The sequence below is a fragment of the Bacillus rossius genome, chromosome 2 (assembly GCF_032445375.1).
Source record: "Bacillus rossius redtenbacheri isolate Brsri chromosome 2, Brsri_v3, whole genome shotgun sequence".
NCBI classification, from domain to species: domain Eukaryota; kingdom Metazoa; phylum Arthropoda; class Insecta; order Phasmatodea; family Bacillidae; genus Bacillus; species Bacillus rossius.
In genome coordinates this window covers 100,187,524-100,201,968 of record NC_086331.1, presented here as the reverse complement: position 1 = coordinate 100,201,968, position 14,445 = coordinate 100,187,524, and the positions used below count along the sequence as shown (strand labels likewise).

Here is a 14,445-nt window from a genome sequence, read left to right as displayed (position 1 = left end):
CAAGTCGGGGAGAAGCTACGTAGAGTCAGCATTTACTGAAAGGATCTTGTCATTTTGATGTGACATGTGATACTCTGATAAAGAAAAGCAGCACGGAAAGTACAAGGAACTGCAGTGTGAAAATTTTCATGTGTGTTATTATGAGCTTAATCTAATATCATATTGATTCAAATAATGGAAACTTATTCTTATGTGTCTAAGATGGAATGTGTGCCATCTAATTATTTTAATGTATCATAAACGCTGTTAAGTGTAACTGATACACATTAAAACAACAAATAGACATTAAAACACTGAATAATCTATAAACTATAATTTTACATACCTGTGATATACAAGAAAGTCCAACCAAATAAGACAAGAAACATACAATGGCAATAAATATTTCCTTTCGCCGGCGCAGCAAATGAGGCCATTCATCTACCATTGCAGTAACGAAGCCCTCCATTGTGCAAAACTGAAAAAAATCAATTGTTAGGTGAAAACCATTACTTAACATATAAGAAAATTGTTGTACAAATGTTAAATTATAAAAGGTAACGTATAGCCAGACACAAAACTATTTGTGTAATTATTTCAGGATTACAATTTGAAACTTTTTATAATAAAAATATTTGTTATTTAAGGAAATCATGTTATGCGTATAGAAATAATGAAACATCCAAATTTTGTACATGGTCACTAAGCCCACAATATCAAGTTACATGGACTTCGGAAAAGCGAGGGTATTGTCGGCAGAAGCCTCGCCCTGATCTGTAGGGGCAGAACATACTTTTGGCCTCCACGCCATTTTCTATACAATACCCATAGTAAAAAAAAAAAAACAAGTCCAGCAAAAATTATACTTTAAGAATAGATACACATAATTTTTCGCCATTAGTAAATATATAGAATTGTGTTTTAGGGAAGTTCGTCTTTGGTGAGAACAAAATATTCTACACATGTGTATACTTGTAAGGTATTTTATCATAACAGTTAAACAATTAATAATTAGAATGTATTTTTCAAGAATTAATGATATTTTGGCCCCTGCACTTCTGTAAACGTTCAGGCGTCTCTAAGGAATTCAATTTATTTTTCCAGTTTTCTTTTCTTGTACTAACACGGTAAACTAATTACATTTCTGGCCTTTTATCTATTAGTTTCCTATACACTTATGGTATTTCAAACTGCAATGTAAAAGTATTTTTACTGATATAATTTCATGAGATAGTATTAAAGAGTTACATACCTTAAGCTAAAAAATTTCATTAACTATAATAATTCTGAAAATGAGTGTTAAATTTTGTAATGAAAAATATTAGTGAAGGATTCCAGGCACAAAGCGTAATATTTATGAGGAATTTAATTATACTTATTATTGCATGATTACAGCTTTCCTTACAGTGGTATACACCAAGCAACTCTAATTACAGAATCGTTCATGAAAAATTACGATAAATTATATAAACTAACAACTGGACTGAACGGAAGAATGCAATTTTAGGTCATTACCTATAACAACACGGACCTCGTCGTAATGTGTGGATTAAGTATGAACCAAATTATTTTTAATGTTCGAAAACATTTGGTTAAAGAATACATAATATTTACGCTAATGTAAATTAATTGTCTAACAAGCTGCAGCATGGCTGAAGGGTTGTTATAAAGCACATCTGTCTGTCGAGCGCGATAAAAAACAGCATGAGAAAGTACAAGTAAGACAACACTGGGGTTTCACAATGGCGCACCAGGAAGCTGCATCATGGCTGAATGGTGGTTATAAAGCACATCTGGCTGTTGAGCGCGGTGAAAAACAGCATGAGAAAGTACAAGTACGACCACATTGACGTTCTACATTGGCGCACCAGGAAGTTGCAGCATGTCTTAAGGGTGGTTATTAAGTTCACTTGGCTGTCGAGCGCGATGCACAAAATCATGAGGAAGAACAAGTAAGACCACAATGGTTCTCCAGGAAGCTACTGCACAGCAGAAGGGTTTTTATGTATCTTGCCTGGCTGTTGATAACGATGCACAGCAGCATTAGGAAGAATAATCACGACCACAATGGCACTCCATATTGGTGCTCCAGGAAGCTGCAACACGACTGAAGTGTAGTTATAAAAATGTCCTTACATTCGAGCCCGATGCACAGCAGCATGAGGAAGTACAAGCATGACCACAATGGCTCTCCAGGAAGCTACAGCACTGCTGAAGGGTTGTTATATATCTTGCTTGGCTGTCGATAACGATGCATAGAAGCACGAGGAAGAATAAGCACACTCACACTGATGCTCCAGGAAGTTCCAGCATGGCTGGAGTGTTGTTATAAAGCTCACCTGGCTGTCGATCACGATGCAAAGCAGCATGAGGAAGAATAAAGTCCGTCCACAATGGCTCTCCAGGAAGCTGCAGCACTGCTGAAGTGTGTTTTAAACTCACCTGGCTGTCGATAACGGTACATAGCAGCATGAGGAAAGTCGCAGCACGGCTGAAGTGTAGTTATAAAGCTCACCTGGCTGTCGAGTCCGATGCACAGCAGCATGAGGAAGAACAAGCACGACCACACTGGTGCACCAGGAAGCTGTAACACTGCTGAAGGATACGCGAGGAAAGCCAGTCCCGGGCCTGATGAGGCGACTTCAGCTACTGGTTTGTGTTGCTCATGGGCCATGAAACCCACCACGGAAAATATGACGAAACCAGCAAAAACGCTTGTGCTGGAGTTGACGGAGCATACAATGAGAGCATCTCTGTAAAAAAATAACAATTGTATGTGTAAACTCTTATATACAGTTATGACATGAAGCTAAATTTTACCTTCGAAGCATTTTTATTGTTCTATTTTTAAATTTTGAAATAAGAATATCTTTATTTTGAGCATTTTTAACTATAATAAACGGGAAATACATTACACAATAATCCTCTTTAATTACATTTTATTTTCAACGCTGCTACTAAGTGGTCTATTAAACGAATTCAACTATATAAACTAAGCACCAGATTTGAAGTCTAAACTTGCATCTTTGAATTCCTGCCGTTACCTAAAAATAAATTTTAAACCCTTTTAGTTATGTAGAGAGCTGTCATGTTTTGCCGAAAATGCAACAATTTTTTTCAGAGCTTGCAGAACTAAATTTGATCAATATTATGCTGTTTGATTCTAAGCAACCACGTAGGCGTTTCTCATTTAGATCAGCTATCCGATTGTAATTTTATCTCAGTAAGTAAGAAGCTACCGTTCGATTATCTTGTTTCTATGGCTATCGTGGAATGACGTATCTGACCCCGAGTTTTGTGTTTTGTTTGTTTCTGTATGTATTGACGTTGCAGAATAACCAAACCGAAAACATGGCCTCGAATACTTTTTTTGAAAATTCTACATCGTGATTTGAAACTACCGAGGCGAAGAATTGTTGGTGTTAAATGATACGTTGTACTTAATAACGATTACTGTAATACATAAATTATGTTTCCGTTAAAAAAGTGTTAACATTTTAGTTTAATGTATACATAATATTAATTACCAAAAGTGTATGTGATGTTTTGTAAAATTCTTGTAATAATTTTGAGAACCCCACAATAATTAATAGAAAATGTACATGTTCAAAATGCACGTAGATTATAAGATATTTCATAATTATTACACCTATGATAAATAACTTTAGAATTTTGCCAACAAATGAATGTGGTAGTATATAAAAGAGGCTCCGAACGCAGGTTCAAGGTTGAGGATTGAGGATTTTCGGCCGCCATATTAGATTGTGAAGTCAAGGCGGCCAAAATTTCCACAAAATTCCTCAAAACGACAATATTTCTCTATTTCGATGGAGAAAATTCCCAATACGAAGGAAAATATCCAATTTTTTTCCTCAGAAGGGAAATTTTCCTCAAAGAGGGCCAATTTTCCTCAGAAGCCCCGTGTGATACCATGAACTTGACCATGACATCAACTTAAAAATCTTTAAATTTTGACCAAAAAAAATCCGGAAAAAAAAATAAAAAAATAAATTTTTTCCCAAATTTCGGATCCATGATGGCCGACATAATGTCATATTGGTTGGCCTAATATCTGCATTGGTAGTAGTGAAGGGTGTCAGTATGCTGCCTGTCTCCATGGAAGAAAGCCCTGTCGCCATTTTTAATTTAATGACCTCGTCGGGATCAAACCTAGTACCTCCGAAGACAATGGCTTACAAAATATTTTTATTAATTTTTTCAAATAAATTTTATAATCGGGGTGTAAAATTACAAGTTAGGTATCATATTTCAGTCACATTACAAGGACACTGTCATAAAGATGGCCGCCGTGACGTCATGATCCAAGATGGCGGACACCAATCCTCAACCTTGAGCAGATTTCGAAGTTTCCCTTAGGTACATAATACTGACTATTCCTAACTTATGATGTTAAATTGTATTCCTCTACCACGTATATTATAAAACTGAATTATCATGTTTAATGTTTCAATGTGACATTAAGATAACTCTCGTTATGATTTTTTTTTTTAAGAAATGAGATAACCCCATATTGGTAGAGCCATTAATTTTTTTGCGAAAATATTTCGAGACTAGCTGTGTGATAAAACATTGTTTGCGTAGTCTGCATTCCGTTGTTGGATATGTTTCACTCACTGCAGGCACACGAATCACAGCCATACAGGTCGGAAGCAAATGCGTCCTGAATGGCCAGGCCATTAGGGCTTCTCTTGAAACGGCCGCCAATCACAAGGAATAAACTGCTGCGCACGCACACCTTATTGCAGTCTAATGAAATTTCAGATCATTTCGCAAAAATAAAAATCGCAAAAACCTACGTATTGCTTACGAAACAGAATTGTATTTTTTTTTAATCAAGAATATAACCTTTATACTCTGTTAAAATTGTTTCACTTCGAGAGTTTTGGCAACAGTAGCCTATTATAAGATTTTATTAAACCATGTATAAATTTAAGCTAATGTTTATTTATAACAAATGACACCATACATGTGACATTATAGTTATTACTTAAAAATGTTTCAAAATTAATTTATGTTTCATATAAATTCAATTATGGTTTAGAATAACATATTAGTAAAAAAAATTACATTTTTGCTCTATGACCAGAAATAATGATCATATTTAATTGGCTTTTAACATGACATAACTTGAATACTCGTGCTACAGAAATTCAAAGTAGTATTTTGTTAGATTAATTTGAGTAATTATAGATCGATTAAAGTAAATTTGCATTTGTTAATACTTACTTGTACACGTTATTGGTGAAATGGTTGTAACTTCCCAGGGCGACCAACGTACCTAATCCAAGCCCATATGAGAAGAAAATTTGTGTAACAGCATCAATCCAAACCTACAGAACAAAAGAAAAAAAGTGAAATTGTAGGCCATTTTAGGACTTTCACACAAAATTTTCAAATTTACATATTTTTGTTTTTTTCCGTGTTTGTAACGGGGCGTACGCCCGTTTCACCCATCGCCCACTAACTACTGGCGAATGGGCTCTTAATCGATCTAAACGATGAAATCATGCCAGGATTTGCCCAGTGTAAGTTCTACAGCCTGACCCGTTTGGCAGTCCGCACTACGCATCGGTGAAGCCAAGTGACGTCAGAGACCCCAGGAGAGTGTATAAACCCAACCTCCCCGAGACGGACGACGGGGTCAGATTCTGGCGTTCTGGCTGGCTTGAGGTATCGCCGGCAGCCCACGAGAGAAGGAAAGAAGTTGGCACCCGGAACCGTAGGGAGTAGAAGAAGCACACCCTCTAGGCCGGGTGCACCCACGCATAGTCAACGGCGAGTCGCAGAATCAATCCACCACTACCACCATTGCCAGATTTGAGTAGGTTTCAGATGAAGAGAGGGAGCAGTTACTCGCGTGGCGAGCCACGGAGCAGCGAGCACTTCGGTCGGGTGCTGCGCTGGTAGCGCTTCCAGGATTGGTCAGCAAGTAGAGGCGGACACAGCGGCGAATGGAGTACGGTCTACAAACGGAGCCAGTTTGACGGCTGGTTCGCTGGACATCGAGTTGGTACAAGGAGGGAAGACTGCACCAAGAAGCCCGTGCCTCCACCGACGACTCAGCGAGCAACTCGGTGGCAGTACACCCCGAGAAAGTTGATGGATGTTCAAGACTAAGGCAAGTCTGATTTGGCCACGTCGCTCGGTGGGGTTACACTCCACGAAATTACCGCGGGGGAGCGAGTTAACCCTTTCATTCCCAAATTATTGAAAATAGAAAAAATATTCTTAGGTAAAATACGGATGAATATATATATATAGAATTACAATTATATTAAAAAAATAAATTTAATAAAATTTATATACATTTTGAGGATGTGGCCATATGGCAACCATTGGAAAACAGAATTTCTTTAATATTTATATTCATATTTGCATTCACAAGAGAGGTTTAAAATTTGTGTTGCCATATGGTATCAAAGGGAATGAAATGGTTAAGCGGGAGAACGTTATCTAGTATTTGCTTCACAATTTCAAGTTAATGAACATAGCTTTGATCAACTTGTGGCCTAAGGATGTATAGTTTCCTGTAGTCAGGGGTACACAAGTTTAGTAGGTTTAATGCTGATTAAAATCTGTAACCTCCTCCTTATATACCTAGTGAAACAATTTTGACGTAGAGTCACTTTAACGGCCGACTGTTGTAGCATAAAAAGTTTGAGTAAATTAAGCCCAAGCCACTTTATAATCATATTATGTTGTTTATTTGATTAATGCTAAACTCTTGTAAATGTTTGTTTAAAGATGGCGATGCACCAAGGAAGTATCCGCTGCACATCTTGTAACGTGCTTATGCAGCAGTTGTTATGCAGAACAGTTATAATGTAAAATAAGTGTTGATAAAGAGAAAAGATTCCATTACGACTGCTGTTACACGTTCGTCCGACTCTAGCCCTCACCCTGATGATTTCAAACACAGCGAGATTATTCTGACAGACTTCCGCAGCACATGCGTTAATGAAGACCGGATCATTACATTCTATATTGTAAATTTCTAATTTACAACAAAACCGATGATAAAGAAAGCCGCCATTTCAATTATATTAAATGTGTTAAAACTTAATTTTGTGGACACAAGAATAGCTAAACCAGTCCTCCTGGTAGGTGTATGAATCCCAAAAATCGATCGTATTTTTTACCCAAAGTCACATAGAGCCTAACATTTCAGCTTAAATTTTTTGTGGCGATGTATTTCGCGTGAGAGCAAAAGTTCACAAAGGTGAAGATGCGCTCAGTGTAGTTATCTTCGTTGGTACAAGGTCACTCGTACTAGCACTAATTCCATTAGCTAATGGCTAAAGAATATTATTGAAAAATGTTTTAAGGGGATCAAATTTATAACATATTAAGTATGTTTCTTGCGAACTTGACAAACTGGTTGTCTATGCATTGTGAACGTATTATGGACCGATTTACAATCAGTGGGCATTAAAAAGAGCATGACTCATGTCTAGAGACCCGGGAATTTCGCGGATTCGTCTAGCCTCAGGGTATAATTCAATCCATGTTTGCTTTACCATTGGTTGATTTCTTAGCGAGAAGATTTTTATCCTTGTAAATTGGCACTACCTGATTGGCTTACTTCTCTCTTAGCCGAGTATCTTTGGCTCACGGTAGTGGAGGGGCGTTTCCAAATAACTGCGGTCCAATCATGAACACAGTGAGAGAGTGTGAAGGTTTGCATTCTAACTTGCGAACAAATGCATGCGATAATTTCTCGTATGTCTACTTATGTCGCTTGATCGCGCACGGATAATAATGACGACGGGATCTCCGAGCTTAAATCGAGTCGGTGATCCGGACCGAGTCGTGCTGGCGGTTGAGATCCTCCCGCAACCTTCGCCACAGGGTGTAACGTCTCTGCGGTGACGGTCGTCATTCGGCCTGTGCGTCGGATGATATTCTGGAACGTTTTGGATGTTTTGCACATTAGGGATCAGCGTGGTGAAAATGGTTAAAGCCACAGGAATGTTACAATATAGCGAGTTACTTGCAAATCTTTAGCAAATTTCCTCATTCTTGCTTGAGAATTACACTTATTTAAACGTTATTTTTGTTACTTCGTAATAATAAAAATAAATAATTTGCTTGAAAATTATAGATTTGGTAGAAAATTAGCTTATTCTTTGAGGTATTGACATCAACAAGTTTAATTCAACCGGTGATTGCTAACACCTTCTTATTTTATTGTGTCTTTCACTGACATAAAAATAACTGCAAATTTAAAGTAGTTACGGGATTTGTACTCAGACTCGTTAGGTAAACTTTCAGCTACAGAGATCGTCTTATTGGTTTCATTGACGTCTGAAGTAGTAGGAACGCGTGACGTTTATTTAAAATTCTTATTATTAAACAGTGTGAAGTTGAAAGTAGTAGGGTATAATAGTGCAACAAAATATCCGCATTGTATAAGACTCCATAAAGGGCATGCACACACTTCAACAGCCTTCCCTATTCACTTTTGTCTGTAATGAAGTACCCTAACCGATCACCGCCTGCTAGACTGTGTACCATAACTACAGTGACTCTGCTGATTTGTAGCAATAGTGAATAACATTTTTAGTTCAGAACACAATATTATTCAGTTTTAGAATAAAATTTTATCAGAACATAATATTTTTCAACGAGAATTGGATTTGTAAGTGCGAACGAAGCAGTAGGCACACATACCTATTTCTTCTATGGTGGCGCCAACTACTTGAAACGAAGAGCCCAATTGTTTTATCAGGTATCACCACGAGAGTTTTTTCCCCAAAACAATAAATGCCTTGAAAATTTACAATTACAGAATTTTTTGAATTCTAAATCAGTTTAAAAAGAGGAACGTTGACAATCGACGAGTATGTATCTACTTTGGAGGCCACGTAGTTTATTGCCGAGAGGTCCTGGTTTGATTCCCGGTGAGGATACACCTGGAATTGTTTGCACGCGAGAAACGTGACGGACGTTGCCGTGCACCGGAGGGTTTTCTCAGTGCACTACCGTATTCCACCACCAACGCATTCCGCCGCCGCTTCATACTCATCTCGAGCATTTATCAGGCTGACTACCACAAGTGCCAACTTCATGTCCCCCATGGGGACTTTGCCACAGGCGGGAACCTACATGTGGAATTTCCTTGAAACTACATTAACTTGTATGAATTTTTATATGACTGAACTATGAGATCGCCTTTTTCACCGTAAGTTTGCCCACCATAGGGTTATGGCATTGCTCATTACCAGACATATCTGAACTAGGTAGGCTGTTGCTAAAGTTCGACTAAATATAACGAACTATAAAGTTCACATCCATGATCATTCAAGCTCACATACTCATTGACAGTTTTCTTATTTCCTTAGAGAAAAAATTCTAAAATGTAGAATAATAAGGGGGCGTACCTCAGACTCCTGTAGTTTTGAAAGGTTTGGACTGATGTAGAAGCGGATGCCCTCTGCTGCCCCGGGCAGAGTCACGCCTCTGATGAGAAGGATGGTCAGCAGAACGTACGGAAACAAAGCTGTGAAGTAGACCACCTGCAAACCACAGTTCATGTTGGTTACTGCTTTCAGTGTTACGGGCGAAATTTTTTTTTTGCTTAGCAGTAAATTGTTTAAATATGAATTTATGTATAACTGTCACATAAATGTGAGGCTATGTGAACGTCAACATATAATTTTATATAAATTTTATATATGTCTTAAAACTGATAGTTTTAATAGTATTTTTTGAGGATGCTAGCGAATAATTTAGGCTGTAGTGTGGAAATTTGTCATTGAACCCAGTCATAACCTTGAAATTTAACAATAGCGCTTAATTCAAACCTGATTAAAAATTTAATACTTCAATACATGTTTATCATAATGCCATAAAATGCACAGTTTTCCATAGCAAAACCCATTTATTTACTTTGCTTTCTGATTTCTGTGTAACATCTACTGTTTTAAATTCGTTTACAACATAGGTGGGCATGTAAAAGTTGAAAGTACAAAAAAAAAACTATTGAACATTTAAAAATTAGTAAATAGGCCTACAATTAAATAAACCTCATACGATGAATGCTTTGTCATGCTAGTAGGTAAAATGGTGGCAGTCTTGAAATTAGTTTTCTATTTACATTCTAACTAAGGAGAAGATTTTAAAGAGTATGGGATTGTGATTATTTCACAATGTATAAAATCAATGTAAATACTTTAATAATTGAATAAATCACTTTTACCAATATCAATTTAATACCTTTGCAGATGTAATACGTTGCACAAAAATACCAATAATAAAACTCTTGTAATTTCTAGATATTACAACAATATAATTTTTCTCATGTTCATTTGAAAATATTTTCTCCTCCATTTTGGGGCTTAACTCCCAAATTAGGTTTTTCAAATCTGTAACTGATGCACTTTAGGCAACTCATATCAAACAAGAAAAAATTCCGATATCTATAGTTAAATGGTAACAAACACTCAAAGGAATGTTTCTGACAAGAGGTTTCGTGATATAGTCCTACATATTTTGATCTTACCGACATATGAAATCCCTTACTTGTAATACCAACAACCACTAAAAACCTTTGACATTATTTTAAATGTGAGTCTAAACTTCACATTATTAGGCTGTAAACAGTCGTCTCTTATATAATTTAATTAAAATAATTCACTTAACCGCAGTTTCTTTAAGTTCTGCTCCGGTGATAAATTAATAACATTAACTTTTCTTACAGTGTATGCATTATTTTATAGCTAAAATAATTGGTATTATTCAATTATCCGCCAAAAAATTGTTTTTGATGTGTAAAAGCCTGTTTTGAGAAATCTTACAAAGCAATAGAAACTGATAGTGCCTAAAAACGTACTTAAAGACTTGTATATACCTATATGGCCCATCGACATGCTTAGCTATAGCACATGTCATATTTAATGTTCCAGTATTTTCTGTGGAATAGAAACTGCGAGAATATCCTCCAATTATTGACATAAACTGCTGCAACAATGTCAACCACTTAGCATTTTGCACTTCTTAAACATCTGCTTTTTGACTCCTCAGTAAATTATGGAATGTTTACGCGCTCGCGTTTTCTCGAGGTCATTATAAATTACTGTCCCAGCTGCGACACTTCTTCAGGGGGCAGTGTCAAATAAATTAACCATTCTCGACATCTGCCATTATCTCTTTGTGGTATGTTTATTTGAGAGTCTTCCCCCACGTCACTTGACGGTTACTTAATAACAAAATGGATTCGCCTCATGTTTCGCTTGGCCTTGTTAACATGGCACGCCATTTGGCAACATCGCCCAATTCTGAACTAAAACGCTGGGAAAATATAACTGTGAAAATTTTTACTTTTAAGCTGTATAAATTTACATTTTTTATAAAGCACTGTTTATTTCAAAATGTAATTGGATAGTGAGTGTATTTATTCTGTTTTTATAGATAAATAATCAAGTGGTTTGGTATAAATTTTTCGTGCATAATTAGAGATCCTTTGTAAGTCTGAGATGTATTTACAGCAATAACTGTCAAAAAAAAGGAAGATGTTATTTTGAATGGAGTGTAAATTTATTAAATTTGTTATGAGAATTATGGAGTAATTGATTGTTTGAAAACTTAACATTTTTAGTTACAGTTTGTAAGATGCATGCGCATTGCATCATGCATGCACCTTCATTTGACAGGCAACACGTTTCGTCAACAATTATAGAACCATTTGAGACTTCATCACAATTGCAAGCACTTTGGAAGTTACATGTATAAGGACCTTGACCTAAAAAAGACTAACAACTCCTATCCTACTCATAAAATTTCATTCGATATTTTTTGCTTATGATACTGCACAAGGAATATGTATGCACAAAATGTTTTAATGCAGTTGTGAAGTAGGATGACTTGATGTAAGTTTTTGGACATACGCCATTGCTAAGAAGAAGTAGGATACACATTGTGCAATGTTTTTTATCGCGCAGTCTGATTAACAAGTGAACTCTCCTAAAACTTTGTTCAGAAATGTGGCGTAGAAAAACGTAAACGAAGGTAGAGTACTCAATAATTTTGCATTAAGGACATACGTCATTGCTGGTTTTAACTGTATGTGGTTTTAAATGTTAGTTAAAGCCAAAAATCTCAAACAACACTGGACATCGGTTTTTTATTGTAAATTTATTTGAGAACAGTTTTCCTCACATCACAAAATTTTACTCTGTGATGCGATCTTTGTAACTGATTGTATTTGTATAGCTGAATGTGAATAGTCAAGTCAAATTTTCCCTTATTTTTAGTATCGTGCTGTGTGCGAGGATCATGATTTAAATTCGAGTGAAATTGGTGGATAAATGGGTTTCTTGCTGGCAGTGCCCAAGTAAAATGAGTTAAGGCATGTAAGTAGTTGAGTGCCTGGGTAGCCGATTGTGTCTAGTTTATCAGTGAGTCGCTGCATAGGCGTGTAACAGAATGTGTGTTTAACGGATTATGGTGGTAGTTGAAAATGTTTTAAGATTGTGTTGTCATTTTCGGGTCCTAGGATATTTGGTAGCGTTGAGATTTAACTAGGGTAAATTGTGTTGCATGAATGAGCTTAAAAAGAAGAAATCTTGGGCCAATTATTGCATATTTAGACATTTCGGTTCGATTGCAATAACTATCTGAGACTATCAGAATATTTGGCGTATTTTGAAATACCAAGCTTGGTCTTATTACTGAAAAATACCTACTTCTAATGACTCTTACAAAACAAAGATTTCGTGATCAGACTTAACTTTGTTTCAATATTGCTGCTGGTCTGTAAGGTTAACGGAATAGAACTTCGTGTGTCCTGATCACTTTAAGAGTGGTACATGGGCAATAGTCCGTACATATTTTGAAGTGAATGTCATCATGGCCTGTGGCATGTATCAGGTGAATGAGAGAATATATTAATCTCTACTAAATAAGCAAAGCAGACGATACGATAATAGTGTGTGCCAACCTACATAGTGCAATTGCGTGCTCGGAGGTTATTGGTGCTAGCAATTTTGTGTTCGAGTTGTCAAAAGGAAGATTAGCTTTTTCTAATATTAGTTGTTAAAGTTGGTGGCTCATTAGTTACAATAAAATATATTTTAAAAATAAAAAAAAGTTGTCAGATTTCATGCCTCCCATCGGGTTGGATTCCCCAAGGTGTCAAATCAGGAATTTTCGGAAGTGGGAAATGCGGCGGGCGTTGCCGTGAGCCAGTGTGTTTTCTCAGGGTGCGCCTGTTTCCCCGAGTCATTCATTCATTCCAGCAATTATTTATTCTCGCCCCGTCATAATGACGGTACACCATAGACAACTGACTGGCAAAAAGTCTTTACAAAGGGCGGCTGAACTGGAGCTCAGATCTCTCCCGGACTTTTCTTCGGTGCCATTAAAAAAGAAAAAGTCCGCACATTCTTTGAAATGTTGAGCTGTTGTGCAAAATATTCGTTTTAGGGCTCCGTAACTTCTGCACAGCTGAAGAGAGGGGGTGGAAGTGGAGTGAAGGAACCCAAACAATAGCACACTGGAAGTGATTAACTGTGAGTCGAGGAGATTCGCGACAATTATCTATCGACCATTATCCATCGACCTGAGCGAGTGTGGATTTGCCTGCAGGAATATAAAACTACCGTCTGCGTGGATCGTCAAACACTGTGCAGAATTTGCGATAAGAGGGTGCTAACGTTGTGATTTCAATGAAGTGGAGAAGGTAAATATTATTGAAGTTTTTAATTTCGTGAAGAATTTCATATAATGAAACACTACTACAGATACGACGTATTTAAATAGTTCTCGACGTTTTGTAAAAATATAAAATCTAAAAAAGTTTGTTTGCGTCTGAATACCAATCTTAATATTTGAGAGAGGCTGTAAGGGGTTTGTTTATACTCTTCATAGATTTTCGTAAGAAATCAAGACACAAAATATTTAGGATAAATAGCTGAAAAAACTAACAGGTAAATCCACATAGGTACAATTAAATTTTCTGAGGGTAATGTTTCGGAAACTTTATTTTTTTATACTTAGCCTCAAGTTATAAAAATAATATATGTTTATTTACGTAGATTACATTTCAGAAAATAATAGTGATAGTAATTGCATCTGCATACTCTGCATTGGGATATATGAGATAGTAGCTATAGTAAAATATAAACTTTCATTCAAGACAGCATTCAAATCTTAACCAAAATTTATCCATAGTGTAGTAATAAAATGCACTAAAATATTACTTCCTATGACTTTTTTTATCGGAGAGGAAATCTTATTTTCCATATATAAATCACACATGTATTAAAATTCGCATGACATTATTACTTTAACATACAGCATCCCAAATAGCATACGTTTTATATACATTGTACATGCAGTTAATTTAGTCAATATTATAAAATATAATTTTTATGATAGTTTTTACATAAATAATAAAAAATATATATCGCTTTAAATTGTCATAAGAAATAAAAATGTACTCATCTA

At 36.2% G+C, this 14,445-nt stretch overlaps 1 protein-coding gene across 4 annotated transcripts in view; it reads right to left on the bottom strand.

Annotated features, from left to right (window-relative positions):
• Positions 1-14,445, bottom strand: part of LOC134529514 (sodium- and chloride-dependent GABA transporter 1) — a 66,207-nt gene that overhangs the window by 24,743 nt on the left and 27,019 nt on the right. For all 4 annotated transcript variants that reach the window (XM_063363677.1, XM_063363678.1, XM_063363679.1 and 1 more), the window contains exons 6-9: positions 9,381-9,515; positions 5,227-5,330; positions 2,495-2,732; positions 326-457 (exon numbers count right to left, since the gene is read on the bottom strand). In XM_063363677.1, the coding sequence (XP_063219747.1) occupies positions 326-457; positions 2,495-2,732; positions 5,227-5,330; positions 9,381-9,515 (609 nt within the window). The remainder of the gene's footprint in view (positions 1-325; positions 458-2,494; positions 2,733-5,226; positions 5,331-9,380; positions 9,516-14,445) is intronic.